Raw genomic sequence first — 24,013 nt, 5'->3', positions numbered from 1 at the left:
ATGGATAGACTTTTTAAAAGATGTTATTTAAAAAATGAAAGATGTAGAACAAATTTTATCTGACGATAAAAATGGTATTGAAAATGGATTTATAATTGACAGGACAAGAGAATGGCTTATAAAAGGATGTTTCATTGGATCTACAAAGAAATTAGCTGAGGTACTAATGAGAAAGATACTGCAGTTTTTTGTACAAATCCATTTTATCAGATTTTTCATCATACAGAAATTGGTGATGCTTAATTAGATCTTACCAACTAGGCATGGGAAAATTTACTCAGACATATATATTGCATACAAGAGAATGTACAGTGAATGTTGCAGAATTCCCACGCTCTCTACACACCAAGCAAATCTACTATCAGTTACTATCACTTTGCAATATGATTAGATAACAAGACAATAAAACCACCTCCATCTCAATCCACAGAAGACAAACCTAGTGATTTTAGGCTATTAGATACTTGGTCTTCTTGTAGTTGCATCATTTTTGTTGTTGTTTAATGTCTACTACAATATTCTAACATGACCAACAGTGGCAACCAGGGCAGGGGTGGGTTCTGGCAGAGACTACTGCCGGTTCTCTCTGTGCACGTATGTGCAGTGCAACTAAAATTGCCCTGCACATGCGCAGAAGCAAAAAACAAGATGAGAACTGGTTTGGGGGCATGCGCAAGGGAGAACTGGTTTGGGGGTGTGGCATGCCTGGGTCACTGCCGGTTGCAGCACCCAAGCTGCCAAGTTACTACTGGTTCAGCTGAACAGGTCCGAACTGGTAGGACACCACCACTGAACCAGGGGAATTTTTCTTTTTTCTGTATATTGTCAAGCAATAACACTTGTACACTTTAGTTGTAGTAATTGTCAGCATAGCACAGTATCTGAATGATGCTGTCATGAGCATCCGAACCAGTGGTGAATTTTTTTTTACTACCAGTTCTGTGGGCGTGGCAGGGGAAGGATACTGCAAAAATCCCCATTCCCTCCCCACTCCTGGGGCCAGCCAGAGGTGGCATTTGCTCGTTCTCCAAACTACTCAAAATTTCCACTACTAGTTCTCCAGAACCTGTCAGAACCTGCTGAATTTCACCCCTGATCCTAACTCTGTTTGCTCTCCTTGGTTTTTTGCAAGGTGGATATTTTGTGGTGCAGCTAGTTCTCGACGTACAACCACAATTGAGGCCAGAATTTCCAAGCAAGGCGATTGTTAGATGAGTCACACCCAATTTTAGAACCTTGCTTGCCATGGTCCTTAAACATATCAGTGCAATTAAGTGAAACATGCTGTCATTAAATGAATCTGGCCTCTCCCATTGACTTCACTTGGCAGAAGCTGATTGGGAAAGGTTGATAATGGAGATCACATGACCCTGGGATGCTGCAGCCATTAAAAATATGTGCGGATTGCCACATACCTGAATTTTGATTGTATGATTGTGGGGATGCTGTGACAGTCATAAAAGCGAGGAACATAAGTCATTTTTGCTCAGTGCCATTGTAATTTTGAATGCTCACTAAATGAATGGTTGTAAGTTGAGGACTCCCTTTATAGACAACACCAAGACAGATAGTATAATTATTGTCCTTAATATAAAGCAAGGGCAGTATCATAAGGACAAAAGTAAAACTACAATTGTCAGGAGGTCCCAATTATGCTGTAAATAACTACTGTAATAAAGAAAGACTTAGTTAACAGCAATGAAGCACTTGCTTCAAATTCCTTTTAATCAGTGAATTTTCAGGACAAAGGAGAATCTCAAACTGTTATTATAGCAACATCAGTTTAGACCTGGTTTTCTTGTTGTTGGGGTTTTTTTGTATCTTCTTGTGGCAATCATTTAAGCTTCCCACACCCACAGGTAGCACTCACTAGCTGTGCTAAGGTTGAGGAAACTTCTTCAATGAGATGCCTAGCATTTATGGAAGATGGTTCATGCGGCCCAGGGGCAAAGTCCCTCCCACCAGCTGCTTGGAAATAGTTTTTTCCCTAACCCACAGAGCAATTAAGCCTTTAAAGAACAATCAAGGCACATGTGGAGTTTTAGGGGAAGGTCATGAAGGACAAACTGCTCTTGCCATATGCTGCAATTCATTTGAAAAATTATTTCCTATGCTCCAAACAGATTCTTTCGAAACCTCCACCAGTTCTAATGTAAGCTCTAAAAAACTGTGGTTGATGTATGCGTACAAGAAAAACAAGTACAAAAGAATGAACCAAGTATGCGTCCATATGGATGTATGTGCACAAGCAAGAGAACGGGTTGAGTGTGTAAGAGAGAACTCCACTGGACTAATATTCAGGAAAGCATACTAAGCTCTAACCATTGGAGGAGTGCAGCTGACCTTTTTGGCCAGAGTCAAATTTGCCTATGGGCTCATTATCAGTTTCCTACTATAATGAAAGTATCAGGAACCTTGAAAATGAAATAGGCTTTATGCACAAACTGGAGCACATAACAAACTGAACTTTGTTCCTAAAAGGATCTTCCAACTTTGAAATGAGGTTCCAACTCCAGATCCTCCTCTTCCTCCTTCAACTCTTGATTGGACACAATATAGTTATCTTCTATGAAACCATCATCATCCTCTGGATAGCACTCAGAAGCTCCATTTATTGGTTGGTTCCTCCCATACGCCATGCCCATGTCTCCTTCCTCAATATGGCTGCTTCCAATGGAGCGAGAATCGGGCAACCGTTGATGATGATAGCTGGCATGCTTTTTGTGGAGCAATTTGCATTTGACAATCAATGCAATCAGGAGAGAGAGGATGATAGCCAAAAGCACAAAACCAGCAAAGTAGATCCAGTTTTTCCCAGCTGTTTGAGTAGAAGGTGTGGTAATAGCTGCTGCTGCAAAGAAAATAAAGGTTATAAGATGCAAGAGCTATTAATGTACTGGAAGACCTGTGGTAGCTGCAGCACAATTATGCCAAAATGATAACTTGTACATGGTGATGCCATCATGTAAATGCTACCATTACTTGTGTCCTCATATGAGATGCAATTATGTGAAATGTGGCATTTGCATCATGGTACTAGCTCCCACTTTCCACCTTATGCCCCGTGGGTGATCTGAGCAATACTTTATTTTAGTTGCATTTCCAAGCTTGAAAATCCTATGAAAACTTTTATGTAGAAGTAAATCCAATAGAATCCACAGAATGTACTTCTGAATAAATATGAATAGGACTGCCTCAGTATTCTCCCCGTACAAAATGTAAACAGGGAATAAAAAGAAGAAAAGTTCTGTGAAAGACCTGCCTTCTTTTATTAAGAAATAAAACACCACTTGTCTTCTTGATTGCAATGAGCATCATTCTCTAGAAAATGAAATATTATTGTGGAGTGAGCAGAGCAGTCAAAATGCACACCCAGTTATATAGTTTACTGTCTGTTTAATTCTTCAGTATAGCCTGAGGTACAGGAATACACTGAGATACAGACTGGAAAATGAAAAGCAGATATGGTTGGGATCGCAAAACATACCAAACCACATTTTTGCCCAACGTTAGGTAGAAGTCCAGCCTATGCTTTCAGTTAATAGTTCAGTGTGATATTAAAAGCCATGCTTTGGAGCAAGGTTGTACCACACCCAAATAGGCCAATGCCAACTCAAAATAAAGCCATTTCATCTAAAGAGTTGTGGGCATTAGTAAAAATGACCCTGAAATACCTTGTGCTTTTTCTTTATATTTGACAATCATATATAATCTTGGTTTAACATAACAGTCAGTAAAACATGTTAGAAATAATTTGTCAAAGAAGAAATCAGGAACAGCAACAAAAATCAAAAGTGTATGGGTTAGTTCATTGATTAGGGCATCATCTTTCAGATTATTTTAAGACTGAATTATTTCTGATCAGTTTTTTCCTCCTTCATTTTGTGTATGCATCCATGAGAGTATGTGTTGTGTGGGTTTAGGGTGGGCTGATTACCTCAATAAAAAAGCTGCTAAATAGACACCTTTAGAAAGATAGTATTAAATACAAAAAAAAAAAATCTGAACAGGATTTCCCAATTTTTCTTTTTTCTCTTCAAAGCAACTATTTTACAAAAACTGTTTTTTCCCCTTCAAAGGGACCTTTGGGGGAAAGATGAGAAAAAGTGATATTTCTTTTCATTATAGTTTTAGGACTCCCATCACTTTTATCAAAGTAAGAACTTCCCCACTGCCAAATGGCCCAGTTGGCCTGGATCAGCAATGGATCTTGGCTTGTGATGACTAGGACTCCAATTCATCTCAACTAAAAGTTTTCTAGGGAACAATTTGTGATAGCTTTGGGATTGGAGGGGAGAATGCCACATGGAATAAAAACCATACAACTGAGATGTTACTCTGACTCTAGAAGGTATTTTGCTTCACTTACTAGCATTTTCTAATGATGATGGCTTTTTCGTAGCCCCAATATGAAGGAACTGAAGTTTTCTTCTGTGGCTCACAATCTCATAATCTGAAGTTCTGATTTCTTGAATCTGGAGTTCTATGTTTAAATGATAGACAATCTGTTTAAGAAATAGCTTCACTGTTTGTTTCTGTTGCTCTACATCTTGATTTATGTTTATTCTTACATTTCATTGATAAAACACACAAAAAATCTTTTCCAAAACTTTAAAAGGTAAGGAAAACTTTTTCATTCATAAACATAGACTGCTGAGATACACTTGTTTTAATTTTAAATTGCTTTCCAGATATGTTTGCATTCCAGTCCACTATTTAACTGTTAGCGTATAATACATGAACATATGGACTGAGTTCATGTATTACATAATACTATAATTTATTTTTGCTTTAGGATGAAATGTAACCTCAACTGCAGTAATTTTTAAATCACAGTGACATGTGAACTCTTCAATTGTTGATTATTCAATAAACCATCAGTGACAAGTTTGCCTTAGTGTCTTGGCAAAGTGTCTTTAAGCAAAATGTCAGTTGTTTGTGTAGTTCCCCCTCCACCATGGAACTGGAAAAATTCAAACATTTATAAGATTGGTCTTGTGTTCTTTTTAACATGTTATGCACAGATGTTGCATGTATTCACACAATCATTGTTTTTTCATGACTCAAAAATAAGTCCTGTGCACAACCAGGAAAGTCAGCCATGCAATAATATTCAGCCTCACCTTCTTTTCCTGGCACTGCTTGCTGGAAAGGACTTAAGGAATCACTGCACACTGAAGGGTTCCCCTGAAGTTTGATATGGTGGATTCTTTGCACATTTAATTGTATAAGCTCATGCCTGCAGGGCAGTTCATTGTTTTGCAGATCCAGATGGGCAAGGATTCCAGAGGCAGGAAAAATGGAGAGGTCCAGAGATTGAAGTTTGTTGTTGTTCAGATGTAGAGAGTGGAGGCTTTTCAAACCTCGGAAGCTCATTCGGTGCACATGAGAAATGTCACAGTTGCTTAGATCCAAAAGGCGAAGAGCACCAAGATTACAGAACAGAGAGGGGGAAAGAGTAGGAATGCTGTTGCTGGAAAGATTTAGGGAATGTAAGGAAGGAAAGCTTCTCAGAAAAGGTCCATACTTGGGCATCATCAGAGAATTGAAAGATAGATCTAGGATGGTAATATGTCTGGGAAGAAAATTGGGAGGATGGAGAAGGCTCTTTCCACTGCAGGCAGCTCGTCCCTGCAAAAATATAACCACATGTGAAATAGAACATCGGTCTTACCTGAATGTGTCTTTTCAGTAGAATAGAGGGAGTGGTTACGCATGGGTTTTGTCACAGCCTGATTGGTCCATAGACTGAGGGAAATTTCTTTAATATTCCTCCTTTCCCATTGGCTCCCAGTTTCCTCAATGTCGATGGACTGCACCTGTAAAAACACAAGAAAGACCAGGGGAACTCCCGGACCTCCCCCGTGTCTCTCTCTCTACTAACTAGGGTGGGTCGTAACCCCTCCCTCTATTCTACTGAAAAGAAATGTTCAGATAAGACCAACGTTCTTTTTCCAGTAGAATCGATGGAGGGGTTATGCATGGGACATACCCAAGCTTAGTCCCGGGGGGGGGGGGATTTAAGACCCAGGGGGAGGGGACCCCTGCACCTGTTGTAGAACCCTGTGACCAAAGGACGCCTTCGCCGAGGTGAATGCATCCAGACGGTAGTGACGGATAAAAGGGGTCGGGGACGACCAAGTGACTGCCCAGCAAATGTCCTCAAATGGGGCCCTGGTAGCCCATGCCACAGTGGTAGCGGCACTTCAGGTGGAATGGGCTGTGATCCCTGCTGGAGGGGCCTGACCAGATGCCTCATAAGCTGTCACTATGGCCTGTCGCAGCCACCTGCCAATGGTGGCTGAGGACACCCTGGCACCTAAAGACCTGGGCTGAAAGGAGACAAAGAGAGCCTCTGATCTGCGCATACCCGCCTTCCGCCTGAGGTAGATGCGCAAGGCGCAGCGGACATCCAGTTGATGCCAGAGACGCTCCCTTTCATGGGAGGGGACTGGACAAAAATTAGGCAAAATGATCTCCTGTGCCCTGTGGAATGGAGTGTTCACTTTTGGGAGAAAGGTGGGGTCCAGACGAAGGACCACCCTAACTTGATGGAATTGGCAGAAATCATCCCTGGACGACAGGGCACCTAGTTCCAAAATATGTCTGGCTGCTGTAACTGCGACTAGGAAGGCCACCTTGAGGGAAAGTAATCGAAGGTGGACCATTCAAAGGGGCTCAAACAGAGCTCCCGTCAGAGTCTTGAGGGCAAGGGGCATGTCCCAGGTGGGAAATCTATGTATAGGCTGAGGTTCGCCGCCCCTTTTAGGAATCATTTTATCAGAGGGAGGTGAGATAGGGTGGAAGGGCCCTCCCCCCAAGAACAGAGGATAAAGCCGCCACCTGGTGGCATAGGGTGTTGTGGGAGAGGCCACTGTCCAGACCCTTCTGTAGTATGTGGACCACCGAGGGTTGATACCTAGTGGATTACACGACCTGATGAATGCCGACCAAGTGGAGTTGTAAATCCGAGTGGTCGATGGACATCTGGAGGCCTCAATGGTTGCTATAACCTTGGAGGACAGGTTAGCGTTCCTCAGGAATTGCCACTCAAGTGCCAAAGGGTCAAGTGGAGGCACTAGGGCTCCAGGTGGATCAGGACCCCTTGGCATAAGACAATCTCCTCCCAAGGAATCCTCCATGGAAGGGAGACTGATAGCTGGACGAGGTCCACAAACCAGGGCCTCCTGGGCCAATAGGGGGCCAGCATGATGACGTGCGCCCTCTCTGTCACTAGCTTCCTGAGGGTCCCCGGGATAAGTGGGATAGGGGGAAAGGCAAAAAGGAGGCCTGGTGGCCATCTGCTCCTGAGGGCGTCTGTGCCCTCTGCAGTTCAGTTGCGAGTTTTCTAGGGTAGCAAATAAGTCCACCCGCGGGGTGCCGAACCTCTGGCAAATCTTCTAGAATAACTCGGGTAGGAGTTGCCACTCGTCATTGTTGAGGGTTGCTCGGCTCAGCCAGTCCGCTTGGTGGTTGGACGTGCCCGATATGTGTTCTGACACCAGTGACCACAAATGTCTCTCTGTCCATGAACCAATCTTCAGGGTCTTTAGCCAGACACCCCGGGAGTGGGTACCCCCCTGGCGGTTTATGTGGGCTTTTATGGCTACATTGTCTGTCAGGAGAAGCACGTGATGTCCTACAATCAAATCCTTGAAGTGTCGGAGGGCCAGGCAAGCTTCCTTCAGCTCCAGCCAATTGATGTTGTGGCGGAGATTTGAAGCTGTCCAACAGCCCTGCGTCAGCCTAGAGTCCATCAAGGCCCCTCAAACGAACAAACTCACGTCTGTTGTCACTGTTACTCTGTCTGGCTCCCAGAAGTTGCAACCCCACCACAGAGCCGGGGAGAGTCACCACTGGAGGGACAGTCGGTCGTCTGCTGGGAGACGGATGATTCAGAGGAAATTGCTCATCTTCCTTTTCTGGAATGGGATTAGAGTCCGCTGGAGTGCACGTTAGTGCAGGCACACCCAGGGAACTATCCCTATACCATCTTGCCAAGAAGCTGAGACAAGGTCAGGATGGAAACTGACCAACTTCTGCGAACCTTGATTGCCAGCTGACCAGACAATCCAGCGAGAGCTGGACTATCCCTGTCACTGAATCTATTACTGTCCCTAGGTGTAATATTTGTGTGGATGGAGAAAGGTGGCTTTTGGGGAAGTTGACGGAGAACCCCAGGGACTGGAAGCACTGGATGGTAAGGTGAAAGTTGCTGATTGCCTGGGAGTGTGACCCTGCCTGAACTAACACGTCGTCCAGGTAACATTGTTGTCTCACCAGGGTGGAGAGGAGGTGAGCCGCCAATGCCGCGAGGACCTTCGTGAAGGTACAAGGACCTGAGGCCAGGCCGAAGGGAAGGGCGCGGTATTGATAGTGGAGGTCCCTGTGTGAGAACCTCAAATACCTGCAGTGGGCTGGGAGAATTGGAATGTGAAGGTAGGCCTCTGTTAGGTCTACCGAGGCCAATTAATCCCCCTGACGGATCCCCTGGAGGATGCATCTGAGGGATGACATTTTGAAGTGCCTGTAAACTAGATATTGGTTCAGGCGCTTGAGATCCAGAATTGCCCTCCAACCCCCAGAGCTCTTCGGAACCATGAACAGGTTGGCGTAATGGCCCAACCCACATTGCGCCAGTGGAACAGCTTCCACCACCTGGATGTCAAGAAGATAATTTTTAGCCAGATCCATTAGGTGGCGGTGTTCTGGGTCCCGGGAGGGAGGGAACGTTCTGAAGAGCTTCGGGGGGTAGGGTGGAGAGGAACTCCAGCTGCAAGCCAAGTCTGATGGTGGATCTAACCCAGATGTCCATGGTGATCTGGTCCCACTGGTCTGCAAAGTGAGCCAGGCGGCCGCCTATGGGAAGATCCGGGTTGGAGTCATTTCCCCCTGTGGAAGGGACAGCCGCCTCCTACGTGAAAGGGCCGCCTAGACTGACCCTGGTACCTGCTATGGTCCTGGTAAGACGGGCGTTGGAACTGTCTGTCTGATCTAAAGGAGTTGTATCTCTGCTGGTGATCGTGCTTGGGTGCCCTATAAGAGTGCCTGCAATAGGGGTCAGGGTGAGAGTCTGACTTTTTGGCATTGGATGAAAGGACCTTCTTCTTATCCTTATTTTCTATTAAGAGAGAATCTAGGGCTTTCCCAAAAAGATTAGCACTTGTGTAAGAAGCTGCCGCCAAATTCCATTGTCCATCTGCCAACTGCACAACCACAACAAGCGTTGGGAGGTTACTGACATGGCTAGAGCACTGGAGGCAAATTTAACGGCATCCAGGATTGCGTCTGCCAAGAATTGAGAGGCGGCTATGATTTTAGTTATGTCTTGATGCAGCTGCTCATCCTGGATTGGAATATGGTCCTGGAGTTGGTGGAACCACATAACGGTCGTGCGGTTAAAGTAAGAAGCCGTCGCTGCCGATTTAATTGCCCAGGCTGAAGCGTTAAAGTTCTTACGCAAGGTAAGTTCCACACACTTGTCCTCCAACTTCATCTTATCAGCTGCATCCCCAGAGACTACAGAGGAGGAGACAACCAGAGCCACTACTGGGATATGGATTGTTGGCAATTGCAGGGCCTAGGCAAAAGCCTGCTCTACATTGTAGAAGCAGCAATCGTTGCTGCCTGGATTGGAAAAGATGGAAGGATGGGCCCACTGGTTCTTCACTACCTCAAGGAATGGGGCAGGAGCAGGAATCTCCTCCTTGTTCATAGAGGTGTTAGAAAACATAGCCAGATTGGGGTCCCTAGGCTGAGGGACCGTGGGATCCCCGGTTCCGATCTTAGTGGTTTTCCTGGCTTTGTGTAACAGAGTTTTAAACATGGCTGGTGGAAAGAGACACAGAAAGGCGGGTGAATCTGGAGGAACTGAATCCTCATCCTCTGAGAAGCCCATGTCGTAGTGATTGTCCTCCCCCCAAATGGAACCTTTGCTGACCATGGAGTGTGATGGGGCCTGAGATGAACCTATGAACCTCCGGGGCCTATGAACCTCCGGGGCCCTGCCAGGGTGAGGGGCCCTGTCTCTCTGGGACATGCTGGCAATGCCTCGTGAAATGGCCACTGAAATAAGTCATTTAATGCTTTCAGTCAGGAGATCTAGGTCTTCAGGATCCTCCTGCGATGGGCCTGGCAATGGTGGATCCTGGGGGGCTAACCTTGCAGAGGTGTGGTATGACCTAGAAGGGCCCTCCAAGGGGTCCGCATCCCCACCCCCGACAGCTCTGGGGGAGATAGAAGAGGAAAGGGAAACTCGTTGCTTGGAATACCTATGGGATCTGGAAGGGGAGACTGAAGGGGAAGAAGGGCTGAAACCTCTAGGGGGAGATCCCGAATGGGTGGATGAGGGTCTGATGGGGGATCTGGATCTGCTGGCCAAACGGGGGCCTGGTGGTCTGGGCCTGCTTTTCTGCCCTGGCTATGGTCTTCTCCAGAGCCCTCTGCCTCCTAAGTTCATCCCTTGTTGCATCTCTGGAAGGGTGCTGAGCTGCTATAGGCTTGGAGGCCGCGGCCCTGGTTCTGGGCCTATCTGTTTGGTCTTCTCTGCCTTTGTTAGAGGCCTCTAAAGGGGCTTGAGGAGGCTCAGATCTTGCTGACATCGCAACACTCACGTGTCTGGAATCAAAGGCCACTGTAGGTTCCACCGGTGCCTGGGCCTGCAGGAGCTGTGGATATATGTTCAGGCCAATGTCCTGCTGGTCTCGATTAGTGGCCGCAATGCAGGAGACTGGGGGCGACCACGCGGTTCCACGAACGGTCTTCTGCACGTGGCACACTTTAAAATGGCCGCCGGAGCCTCCGATTGCGCTGCCGAGAAATCTGGAGTGGCCATGGCTTGCCTTTTAAGAGCCGCGGCTCATCCTTTAAATGCCACGGCCCCCTGCTGACTTGAGACAGTGCGGCAGAAAGTAGCAATCTGAGCTAAGGAGGACGGCGCACTGGGGAATCTCCATGCACTTCAAAGAGGCTCTCAGCATCGGAAAAAAAGCCGCGGAGTTTCTTTTTAAATTTTGCAGCTTGTAGCAAGCTCCCGGAAGCTGCGCTTCGAAGCCCATCACCCCCGCTGGCCTGGGGATCAGAGCAGGGCTCCTGGCCCATGGAGTAGGAGGGCGGTGCCTCGAAGGGCTCTCCCAAGCCATGTGAAGCAGAAAAGACTGCCCTTGGGGCCGCAGCTGATATAATTTAGAATTTAGAGAAACCAATCAATCGAATCAATAGTTAATTATAATGGGTTTATAATAATTTTCCTACATAAGAGCCAAAGCAGTGCTTGGACCAAAAGACTGAGAGGAAACGGAGCCAATGGGAAAGGAGGAATATTAAAGAAATTTCCCTCAGTCTATGGACCAATCAGGCTGTGACAAAACCCACACATAACCCCTCCCTCGATTCTACTAGAAAAATTAAGGAATTCAATGGAATTAATGTTTCAAAGTAACTTGGAAATTTTTCTTCCCACAAGAATCATTGAGTGACATCACATAGAAAGGTAGGTTTTATTCTTTTATGAAAAATTAAAAACAGAGTTTAAAATAAAATTTGGATTATTTGCCAGATTACCTCACAAGTGGCTTTTGATGTTACTGGTTTTAAAAAAATAAAAGTTTTTAGAAACCTTTTCTTTTTTGAGAAATGTTGTAATAAAAAATTAAATACTTTCAATTTCTTAGTACAGTACTTTCACACTGATTGGGCAACACTTATTTTGTAACACTTCCCCCCATCCTTCACTTTTTTTTCTACCATGTCCCTGTGATATTGCCTTCCTCTCATTTCCAATCTATGCCTGACACAGTCTTGGTCCTATTTATCCCTTCTGTGTACATAGTGTGTTTTCCTACCTTAAGTAAGGAGCTGCCCTCATTAGTTTTCAAGAGACTACAATCAGACCCACTTCACATCCATTCTACTAATTCAAGGATGCGTAAATAGCACTTAAACACAGCTCTGTGGAAAAATACTTTGAAAACTAAAAGACATCAAAGCTGTTCAAATATCCCACAATATTGTGGGCAAGTTCTGATTTGACCAATTCATCCCAAATAAATATCAATGTTTGGCTAATAGCAAACAAACCAAAATCAGAATGTATTATAGCTATGATATGAAGATGTTCCTTGCACAGATGTTAATAATGTAAAATTCAGTATTGAAATAAACAATTGAACCGAACTTATCATTCCCTTTGAATTGTGCAACATTTGGAAACAACTGGAAGCAATCACTGTATCCACTGAAAAAGCTATCCTGAAAAAAACCCAGCCCTTCTATTCCTCCCCACTCCCACAAAAAAAAAAAAAAAAAGACAAGCCTCTCTTTTTAATGGTGCTTGTCAAAGATGATATCTTGTGTTACTTGCACCTTTTACACTGAACTTATATGTGGGGAAAATATGTGTTAATTACACACCACCCTTTAGCTCTCTTCGCTTTCACCATTCCTTGTTACACATGATCATCCCAGGTTGGAGCAATAAACTTTTTCAAGGATGCCAGTGCTTGTTTAGGATCCAGTTTTCTTGAAAGAAGACTTGATGTACTAGTTATCAGCCATCCGCTTGTGCAGTCTTGAGAGAGTGTGCTTCAGGACACCTCATCTGATGGCTAGATTTAAAGAAATCTAAATAGCCAAGATTTGAGGAAGATAGAGATCTGTTCATATCATCTTGATTGGTAATTATGTAAATTTAAAGTTTATCTACAAAACCAGTATTTAACCAAATAGGCTGGAGGCTTTCTCACGGTCTAAGATCCTCCCATTGAGAACATTTAATTAGTCTACAATTTGTAGAAATTACTCCTTGCTTACCATTTTATCAATGTTACAAGGATGTCCAGATACCGCAGACCATGGCAAGAGGATGCTGGAGATCCATAGATACTCAATACTTTTCATTTTGCTTTAAAAAAAAACTGCAGGAGAGAAAAATAATGCAATGCACATTTGGTGATACAATAACAATTTTATGGGCCTGATCTCAACTTAACAGTATTGCAACAGTATTGTTATAATATGAAAAGTAAAGCATGGTTATTTTCAGCCTCCTAAAAAACTTGTACACTTCTCAGATTACCTAATTCATAAATTCTGCAAATTCACAAATGCATTAAGTGAGCCCTGGTGGTGCAATAATTAGAATGCAGTACTGCAGGCTATTGCTACTGACTGCCGATTGCCTGCAATTTGGCAGTTCGAATCTCACAAGATTCAAGGTTGACTCAGCTTTCCATCCTTCTGAGGTGGGTAAAATGAGGGCCCAGATTGTTGGGGCCAATATGCTGACACTGTAAACCGCTCAGAGAAGGCTGGAAAGCACTGTGAAGTGATATCTAAGTGCTATTGCTATAAGTGCTAAGTATGGTTTGTCCAGCATACCACACTCACTTGATAGACATAATATCCCATGTTATTTAAGAGCTGTGGTGACACAGTGATTAGAATGCAGTATTGCAAGCTAACTGACTGTTCACTGCCAGGAATTCGATTCTGACCGGCTCAAGGTTGACTCAGCCTTCCATTATTCTGAGCTCAGTAAAATGAGGACCCAGATTATTGGGGGCAATATGCTGACTCGGTAGAACTGCTTAGCTAGGGCTATGAAGCACTGTGAAGGGTATATAAGTCTAAGTGTCATTGCTGCTATTATTTAGATTATTTAAATTACTTAGGAACCAGAGTATCAGACTTCATAAAATATATTCATGCAAACCTTCAACAGATAGTACTATATGTAAATCCAGTTAAAACCATGAATGCAACTTACATTCATAATATAAATAGTGTACATGGACATGTACCTACCATCCACAGGTTGTGGTGGTGATGGTTGTAATATCTGATCTTGAGCGCTAATCTGATACCATGATCTAATCCTGGTTGTTTAAATTTACAATTCAAGTTGAGGTATCATACCAGAGTGATGTTGAGGGAGGCATTATCAAAAAAGTAAAAGAGAAAATTCAGGCCACAAAGGAACATAAACAAAAATAAATGAATAAAAGCAAAATCTGAAATAACATTAAAATGCTAAACAATCAAGTTGGAAAAGGACCAGTTGTCTGACTTCAAAGAAGCAGGAGGGATCGGTAGAAGAAAAGCCTGTTCCAATTTGGTTCAAAATGAATCTCCTGCTAATTAAGTCACATTGTGATCAGGAGGGACAACTGCATGAAATCTTGCTGTCTCTCATTGCTTTTGTCAATGGGAAACTTCTGTTTTAAATATGTTGCTCTCCAAAAAAAAGTGACAAGGTGTCAGATATCAGTTCTAACTACAGTGGTTTCTACCAAGGTCCTCTGTTCCGGCGGGAACAAAGGTTTAATCCTATTGGTCGAAGGGCCTGACAGCTCCCTATAAAAGGGCTGCTGTCACACTCAACCTTCGCTGGATTGTTCTCACTTGTTGTATTCAATAAAGAGTTGTTGTTACCATTAAGCCTGTGTGTGCCTATCCATTACCCAATCTAACACTGGCGACACAAAATGGCTATGCACGCCCCACCGACTCCGTATGACCCAGTCACCGAGCACTGGGAATCGTACATGCTACGATTTGACTGCTTCCTTGAGGCAAACAACCTCATGGGCATTCCTGAAGGCCGCAAGAAGAACATATTCCTCGGATACTGTGGCCGGGAAGTGTTTGAGATGGCGAAAAACCTTTCTCAGCCAACACCGCTTCAAGCAGTCGCCTGGTCCGTGCTGCAGCAGATGCTAAGGACCCACTATATGCCCAAGCCATCTAAGCACGTTTGCCGGCATGAGTTTAACATCAGAAACCAGAAGGAGGGCGAGTTGATTAATGAGTACGTGGCGGTGCTTCGCAAGGCCACAGCGTACTGCGAATTCTGAGACCTGGAAGAGCTGATTCTGGACTGCATAATTTGCGGCATGCAGGACATTACCCTGCAGAGGAGGTTACTTGCTAAATCTAACCTCACTCTGCAGATCACTTTGGATGAGGCCAGGGTGTCCGAATCAGCTGCCAAATGTACCGAGACTCTGTAACGCCAAAGCGTACCACAAGACGCACGAAATAGTACACATTACATCGCGGGGCTGCAGAGCCTGAGAGCTCAGAAGGCGAGGAAGATGACAGCTGCCGCATGCGTAGCAGCTGCGCCCAGCTGGCGCGCAAATTCAAATCGCATCTCCCACCTTGCGCTAGCTGCAGAGACCATGCCACATCAACTTGCCATTTCCGCGACACAACCTGCCAGCGCTGCGAGCAATAGGGGCACATTGCCAAGGTGTGCCGGAATGATATTCCCTGCCACCACCTAGCAGCCTAGAAGTGCACCAATCTGCCAACAGAGGCCTAACCCAGGGGCCTGGCAGAAGCCACCACAGTGCTCAGAGGGCAACAATAGAGTCCCCTACCATACGTCAATCGGCCAAGTCCGCACCAGGCAGCCAAAAAAGCTGAAGGTCACAGTCCTCATCGAGGACTTTCCATATGAGATGGAGATTGACACTGAGTCATCGCTGACCATCATGCCATGGTCTACCCTTAAGCAGGCTATCCCTAGCCTACAGAAGCAGCATCTATGCATCCCTGACATCTGCCTACGGGATTAGCAGGGAAACCGGGTCCCCATTGTGGGCCAAGTCACCTTCCAGGTAAAATTCAAGCTGTTCAGTGGGAAACTCCCAGTGACAGTGGTCAGTGGCCACCTGCAGAGCCTCCTAGGGCTAGATTGGTCCCAAGCCCTGGGCCTAGAAGTGACCGGTATCAATGCCTTGAAAGACAACGGCGCTGAGGCCATCTTTAAGGAGTTCGAGGACGTCTTCAGCACCAGTCTGGGTAGTATGTGGGGACTCCAATTTCCTTTAGTTTAGACCCCAAAATAGCCCCAATTAGGCTAAAACCCAGGAGAGTGCCTTTTGCTCTCCACCCCAAAATTGACAGGGAAATTGACAAGCTCGTGAGCCAGGGAATCCTAGAACCGGTTGATCATGCACGCTGGGAGACCCCTATAGTGACACCTGTCAAATCTGACGGGTCTCTCCGCATCTGCGCAGACTACACGTGCACAATAAATAAAGCGCTACAACAAAGGGCCTATCCTGTACCCATTATACAGCACCTACTTCATTCTCTAGGCCCAGGAAAAATCTTCGTAAAATGGGACATGGCGCAGGCATAACAACAATTGCCTGTAGATGGTGCTACGGCAGAGGCCCAAACCATTGTGACGCACAGGGGTGCATTCAAATGTCACCGCCTGCAATTCGGTGTTAGTATCGCACCTGGACTGTTCCAAAGCATCATGGAACAGCTTTTGCAGGGTATTCCAGGAGTCATCCCCTATTTCGATGACATCTAGGTATCGGCTGCAAATGAGGTGCAACTTTTAAAACGCGTACAAACAGTTTTGGCTCGAATTAGAGACAAAGGCCTTCGTCTCAAAACAGAGAAATGCCAAATTAATGTGCGAAGGGTTGAATTCCTATGGTACCTGATCGATGGTTCTGGGATTCACCTGACTTCAAAAAAAATCAAAGCAATTCAGGACGCCCCCACACCTTGCAATCAAACTGAGCTGCAGGTGTTCCTTGGGCTCCTTAATTTTTACAGCATCTTTCTGAAACAGGAAGCCACCGTTGCTGAGCCCTTACACCAACTCCTGGCTAAGAACGCGAAGTGGTCCTGGGGCAGAACGGAGGCTGCTGCATTTGCTGCGGTAAAATGTCTCCTGTCGGCGGACGCCTTTCTAATATAATACAGCCAGACCCTGCCATTGGTGCTGACCTGCACTGCTTCCACTTTTGGTGTTGGTGCTGTCCTCAGCCACCACATGCACAATGGAATCGAAGCCCCTATTGCATTTTACTCCAGGACCTTGTCTGACGCTGAGCGGAACTACAGCCAGTTGGACCATGAGGCTTTGGCTGCAGTGGCCGGAGTAAAGAGGTTCCATATGGCCGGGACTTTGAACTGGTTACGGACCACAAGCCGTTGTTGGGCTTACTGGCTGGGGACCAATCTATTCCAATGTCACTTTCTCCATGGATGACCAGGTGGACCATCTTCCTAGCTGCCTACTCCTACTGCCTCATCCACTGACCAGGCTCCACTTTGGGGCATGCCGATGCGTTGAGCCACTGCCCGCTGCCTGAACTCCTCGCTGACCCTATCCCCGAGATGCCAGTCCTCCTCATTGACTGCCTCAAGACTGGGCCTGTCTTGTCCAGTGACGTTGCCCGTCACTCTGCCAAGGACTCCACCATCAAGCAAATTTTGAACTGGGTATGGAGGGGGTGGCCCAAGGGGCCTGTTGGGGCTGATTTCAAAATGTATTTTGCCAAACGTGATGAGTTATCGGTTGTTGATGACTGTTTACTGTGGGGGGACCGGGTAGTTGTTCCATCCAAACTGCGCATTGCAGTATTAGAGGCTTTACACGTAGGGCATCCTGGAATTGTCAGTATGAAGACTTTGCTATGAGTTATGTGTGGTGGCCTAACATGGACAGGGAGATCGAAGAGTGGGTGGCTACCTGCATACTGTGCCAGGAGTCCAGACTAGCTCCCCCAGAGGTGTCCGCTAAGGAATGGGAGTGACCTCAAGCACCATAGTCTAGGGTGCACATAGACTTTGATGGCCCAGTTCATGGCCAGACATTTCTCGTAGTTGTGGACTTAAAATGGTTAGAGGTAGTCCTGATAACCTCCACTACAGCAGAAGCAGTCATCAAGGTGCTGCGGAGACTTTTCTCCACGCATGGCCTGCCCAACATCTTGGTCTCTGACAATGGGCCCCAATTCACGGCCATGCAATTTGAGGCCTTCCTAGCACCTCAGAGAATCAGGCATGCCCTGGTCACAACATTCCATCCGTCCTCCAATGGTCAGGCGGAGAGAATGGTGGGATCTGCAAAAGAGGCCCTCTCTAGGATGGGCCCGGGAGATTGGCAAACATGGGTTGATCACTATTTGCTAATTCAGCACATCACACCCAGTGCCACTACAGGGAGAAGCCCCTCCGAGCTTCTCATGGGTCGCCGGCTAAGGTCCCACTTAGACCGGCTACACCCCAATTATTCTACCTCATCGCCCCCAAACTCCACAAGCAAGATTCGGACATTTAGCATAGGGGATTCGGTATATGCCCCCAACTACGCCGGGGGAAGTCTGTGGGTTCCTGCCACAGTGATAGGCATCACTGGCCCTCGCTCCTATCTGGTAGAACTCGAGGATGGTAGGAATTGGAGAAGCCATATTGACCAACTCTGTGACCACCTCTCCAACTCCACTCTTAGACAACCAGAGGTAACTTCTGCATGAGTTAGCCAAAGCCCTTTCCAAACGGAGCAAACACTCACTCCTTCCATGGCCAGCTCAAGCCCGAGGGTACTGGGAAACTTATCTGGTTTGTTTCAGGCCCGCAGTGAGCTCCAAGTGAACTGGCTCTAGAAGTTCCAGCCGTGACCTGTGAAAGATTCCAGGAACTTCCACCAAACGGAGCTGCGGAGCAAACAGGTCCTTCCAACTGTCCAAGGAAACCCCTCCTTCTGAACTGCGCAGGTCAGGCAGAGCAACCCAAAAGCCCGCCTACCTGCGTGACTACGTTGCAAGTAGGATTGTTCCATCCAAGAGGGGAGGGGTGTTAGATATCAGTTCTAACTACAGTGGTTTCCACCAAGGTCCTCTGTTCCGGCGGGAACATAGGTTTAATCCTATTGGTCGAAGGGTCTGACATCTCCCTATAAAAGGGCTGCTGTCACTGGATTGTTCTCACTTGTTGTATTCAACAAAGAGCTGTTGTTACCATTAAGCCTGTGTGTGCCTATCCATTACCCAATCTAACACAAACTATAAAAGCAAATAACACAAACAACTTCATAATTTCCTTGTCAGTTTTCTTTAGCCCTTTCACAACAAGTAAGTTCATGCCTTAGATATGAAAGCTGGCTGGGTGACTTTGGGCTAGTCACACTCTTTCAACCCAGCTCACCTCACAGAGTTGTTGTTGGGAAAAGGAGCAAGGGGCATTAGGTAGGTTTGCTGCCTTGAGTTGATAAAAATAATAATAAAGGATATAAAATTTACAGAAGCCCTTCTGCCTCATCAGCTAATTGTGATTCTTGGTTTATAGGGATGACAGTATGTTTGATAAGAATTGCAAGGAATGGGAATATTGTTTATTATAATCATTGAGCAATCAACATAAAACAAAAAAGCACACAGAATGGACAATAAATCAATGGTTCTCAACCTGTGGGTCAGGACCCCTTTGGGGGTCGAACGACCCTTTAACAGGGGTTGCCTAAGACCATCAGAAAACACGTATTTTTGAAAAAATAGGGAAAACATAAAATAATTTTATGGTTGGGGATCACCACAACATGAGGAACTGTATTAAAGGGTCGCGGCAGGGACATGCAGTCAGGGGAGGCAGGAGAGGCAGGGCCTCACCACTGTCATCATGAAAAAGAAAAACAAATGTAAAAGGAAAAAGGCTGAGGTAGTTGCTGACAGAGTCACAGTGGATGACTCTGCTTAGTGCTTAACTGCAGGAGGAGGCGAGAGAACCACGTGCCTCCTTTATTCTATCTTTATGATCACTTGAGCAGAGTTAAGCAAGGGTTAAAAGGCAAAAAATTCCTTATGCAAAGGAGGTACATGGTTCTCTCGCCTCCTGTAGAGGGCATTTTTAGAGGCTTTTTAGAGTTCTCTGGGAGCAACTAGCTCAGTCTGACCTCAGAGCTCTTGCCTTTCTCCTTTTACATTTTTTTTCTTTTCATGATGGCAGGCAAGAGCAGAGTTGAAATCCTCTCTGAAACAGCTGGAAAAGGTGCATGTGTGGGGAGGGGGGAGTAATTCAAAAAGCTTGATTGCATGCAGAGCCACGTTGCCTTTTCAAACACACACACACACACACACACACACACACACACACACACAGAGCTGGATAAAAGTATATAAGCCCAGCTTCACTGATTACAAGTTTGAAAAGGCAACGTGGCTCCACCTGCAATCAAAGGCTCGGATCGGAAGGCAGCAGGGGAAGGGGGGGTATGGCAGAGGAGCTGCTTTCAAGCCATTGGAAAATATATCCAATCCAACTTCTGTGTTTGTGTTTGTTTGAGAGTGAGTGAGTGAGAGAGGGATCCAACTTCTCTGTGTGCGTGTGTCTGTTTGAGAGAGGGGGTGGGGGGGAAGAGTGAGGAAGGAGGGGGAGGGAGAAGAAAAAGAATGAAGGAAAACTTATTTTGCAAGGGGGGGAAATGCTGTCACTTTAAATTGGAACTGAGCATGCCTGGCTGTGGAATTCTGGGAGTTGAAGTCCACAAGTCTAAAAAATTTTGAAACTCCTGTGTGACTGTGTCAGTGCCTCACCAGTTATAAACCTCACCGCACGTCACTGGGTCGCGGCATTAGGAAGGTTGAGATCCACTGCAATAGAGCAATAAGATGACACATACTCTTACTTTAACTCTCTGGCTGAATTTTAAAGACAATGAAATATTTAAAACATTTAGGGGAAAAGATATTTCTGTCAGAGAATTAATTCTATAAATCAGTCATTTAAGGAAAACAGTCTCTGAGAATTTGGTTATTAAAGAGGATATAAGGCAAAAACTGATTAGGGGATGCTGGGTACTCAGCAATCTGAACCATGACTTTAAAGTCATTGTCAGTGACTTTAAGATGTATGGATCTCCCTAACATGGAAGGGGAATCCTGGGAGTTGAAGTCAACACATCTTAAAATCGCTGAGGTATAGAGCTGTTATACAGAACTTCACTGCTATGGCTTCTTCTAAACCACTAACCTGAGTTGTTTGAGGTCATTCTCACTCTATCTAGCAAGTCTAGTCCTAATTCAAGAAGTTAACGTCTTGAGTTGCTGTAGGATTGGCTTTGGCAGATCGACAACAGATATCTCTATTATAAGTTGTTTGCTACAAATCCTTGCCTTTGCTGGAAATTGAAATCTATAACCCCTGAAGGGCAATAGGTTGTGTCTTACTAATTGAATCTGATAATGTGAGCTTTAAGATTCAAACCAAATGATTCTTCCTGGAGTTACCTGCCTTTCCTGTCAATCATTATTGCATTTAGCACACTAAAACAATTCTTTCTTACTTCTGCTCAATGGTCGAAAGTAGTTGCAAGACCAAGAAGAAAAATGGAAAAATTGAGAGGGGAGGTTGAAAAAAGCAGAAGCGTTTGGCTAACTCAGGTTAAAAAAAATCACAATAAACTAGATTTTGAAAAGGCATTGCTAGCTTTGCAAAGTTACGTTAACCTTCATCGGTCATCTAGGTTTTTAAGGACTGGCTTCAGTGCTGATGTCCTTGCCTCTATATAGAACTTGGACTCAGATTTCCTCAGATACAAGACACAAACAGACAGACCTAAGACATTCCATATTGCTTACCTTCTGCTAAAAAAAAGGAGTCTGGCTTCCGGATTCTGTGCCACTCTGCCTCCAGCTTAATAGAGCAGCAAATGTGTAGTTTCCTGTTGGAAAGGATTCTCCCATCCCCCGTGTTTACATGCACACCACACACACACCTTACCCCTGCTCCTATTTCATCCAAAATTGTGCGTGGCCACAAGGCAGGGCGTTTCAATCTGAAATATTTATCCTGCCTGTTCTGCAAATACTCCCTGCAGGGAGAAAACGATTTACCTCAGAGCTCATGCCAGGCTCTCTCTGGGTGTGCTCCTCTGCTTTCTCCCGGGTGCTCTTCCTTCCTGGATCTGTGCACTAGAGGAGTGGCAGGTGCCTAAGAAAATGGAAGGTAAATGTGAAAAGGGTGAAAGGTAATGAAGCTGGTTACACATTAACTTGAATCGGCTTCTCTGGTCTTTTTGGAATGATTGGACAAACTTGGTCAACTTAAGTAGCACAGTTGGAGAAAGGTTGTGTATAGAACACCCATGCTTGTTTACACTAGCCTATGTATTAACTCTGGTTTCCTAATCTAAAACATATGTATGTACATGCCTGAAGGATAACAATTCGGTTATGGAGCTTATCTTTTTTGTGCAGGGGTCCAAAGTCCAATTTTATTCCCAACATCTCCATGTACAGCCACAGGGGGAAAATATCTGTACACCTGTCCCTCCAATTGGATTATGATACCATTCTTTAGGAGCAGAAAAGTCTTGTGGCATGAAGTTGGATGAAGATCCCTATCCTGCCTCTCTCTTGTGGGGTAATTATGGAACAACTGACTCCAATAATAATTGGCTCCTAGAGAAAGCAATCCCTTTACTTTTTAGTTTTATCACTGTTGTTGTGACTATTACTTACTCCTGTTATGGTCGGCATGGTGGCTCATCGGTTAAGATGCTGAACTTGTTGGCTGGAAAACTGGCAGCCCAGGTTTGAGACCCAAGTGCCACCCAAAGGGATGAGCTTCCAACCTCGCCCCAGCTCTTGTCATCCTAGCAGATTGAAAGCATGCAAATGCAAGTAGATAAATAGGTACCTCTTCAGTAGGAAGATAACAGTGTTCCATGACTTCATTCTGGCCACATGATTGTGGAAATGTCTTCTAACAGGGATGGCTCAATGACCTTGAAATGGAGATGAGCATCACCCGCTACAGTTGGCAACACTCCTTCATCTTTTTCATCTGTTATTAAAAACAGAAGGTAGATGTTCTAAAAATCCAGGCACTGCTGTTAGTTTATTTTTCAATGAGTACAACAATTTGTTTAATGACTGTTCGAAGCTACAATGGCATTGAAGCGACTTATGACTACTTTTCATACTTACAATCATTACAGCATCCCGTGGTCACATGATCATTATTTAGACGCTCGTCAACTGGCAGATATTTATGACAGTTGCAGTGATCACCTTTTGTGACCCTCTAGCAAGCAAAGTCAATGGGGAAGCCAAATTCAATTAACAACTGTGTTACTAACTTAACAATTACAGTGTTTCACTTAACAACTGTTCCAAGAAATGTTAGCAATAGCAATAGCAATAGCAGTAGACTTATATACCGCTTCATAGGCCTTTCAGGCCTCTCTAAGCGGTTTACAGAGAGTCAGCATATTGCCCCCAACAATCTGGGTCCTCATTTTACCCACCTCGGAAGGATGGAAGGCTGAGTCAACCCTGAGCTGGTGAGATTTGAACCGCTGATCTGCTAATCTAGCAGTAGCCTGCAGTGCTGCATTTAACCACTGCGCCACCTTGGCTCCTGTTGTAAACTGGGACAAAATTGCCTTGCCTAGCAATGGAAAGTTTGGGCACAATCGTGGTCATAAGTTTACCAGTAATGTAAATTCAGAAATTTGATCATTCCAACAGCTGTTGATTACAATCCACAATTATATTAAACCAATAGTCTGAGGCACTTATGTAATTTGGCTCAATCACCTTACCATAACTAACACAAGTACATAAACGAATCATTATGCATTCATCACTAATACACAAAATGTCATTTGCCATCTGCTGTTTCTCCTCCTCACCCCACCTAGAACTCTCTTGTGGATATTTATGGTAAATTGAAACCCAAATTAGAAATAATAAAGTTTACTATATTGTGAAAATGCAGCCAGTGACTGGTCTGTATATCACATTAAGGCCATTCTCGTGAAGTCATAGAGATAGCCTTGTCCAAGTACACTGTCCTTCTTAGTGTTTCTTTTGGAAGTAAAATCTCATTCCCACTCTCATTTTTTTGATTTACTATAACAATGCTTCACTTCCTGTAGGGCAGTGGTGTCCAATCTTGGCAAAGTTTAAGACTTGTGGACTTCAACTCTCATAATTCTCAAGCCAGCCACCTTTCTACAATCTTTTTCTAATGCAGTATAATATCAGAAAATATTTTAATGGATGTAATGGTTGAAGTTTTGGGGCAATTAGAAATTGATTTATAGTGGTTATATTCACTACTGACCACTAGAAGACACTATATGACTACAGTAATTTGGTTCTTGTTGGAACTAGCCTCTCAATAATTACATTTATAATGTATATCCACAGCGATTCTGGGGGGCTTGCAATATAATAAAAATCTAAATATGAAGACAACT

At 44.8% G+C, this 24,013-nt stretch overlaps 1 protein-coding gene across 7 annotated transcripts; it reads right to left on the bottom strand.

The window, feature by feature from the left end:
* Positions 1-1,689: 1,689 nt before the first annotated feature.
* On the bottom strand, positions 1,690-21,761 carry CUNH1orf210 (chromosome unknown C1orf210 homolog). Of its 7 annotated transcripts, none has more exons than XM_014061623.2 (6): positions 21,642-21,761; positions 12,811-12,914; positions 10,614-10,667; positions 5,675-5,819; positions 4,370-4,483; positions 1,690-2,851 (listed from the first exon to the last, which is right to left on the bottom strand). In XM_014061623.2, the coding sequence occupies exons 2-6, from the start codon at positions 12,895-12,897 to the stop codon at positions 2,475-2,477; spliced, it is 777 nt and encodes a 258-aa protein (XP_013917098.2). In that variant the 5' UTR covers positions 12,898-12,914; positions 21,642-21,761; the 3' UTR covers positions 1,690-2,474. The 7 variants fall into 7 exon arrangements, with proteins under 7 accessions (XP_013917098.2, XP_087575967.1, XP_013917099.2 ...); XM_087719841.1 differs by lacking the exon at positions 21,642-21,761 and adding an exon at positions 21,387-21,612; XM_014061624.2 differs by lacking the exon at positions 10,614-10,667.
* Between the last annotated feature and the right edge of the window lie 2,252 nt (positions 21,762-24,013).

This window comes from Thamnophis sirtalis, unplaced genomic scaffold (assembly GCF_051295495.1).
Source record: "Thamnophis sirtalis isolate CommonGarterSnake01/CBP01778 unplaced genomic scaffold, rThaSir2_p1.2 scaffold_7, whole genome shotgun sequence".
Classification (NCBI taxonomy): Eukaryota; Metazoa; Chordata; class Lepidosauria; order Squamata; family Natricidae; genus Thamnophis; species Thamnophis sirtalis.
This window is presented reverse-complemented; position numbering and strand designations above follow the sequence as displayed.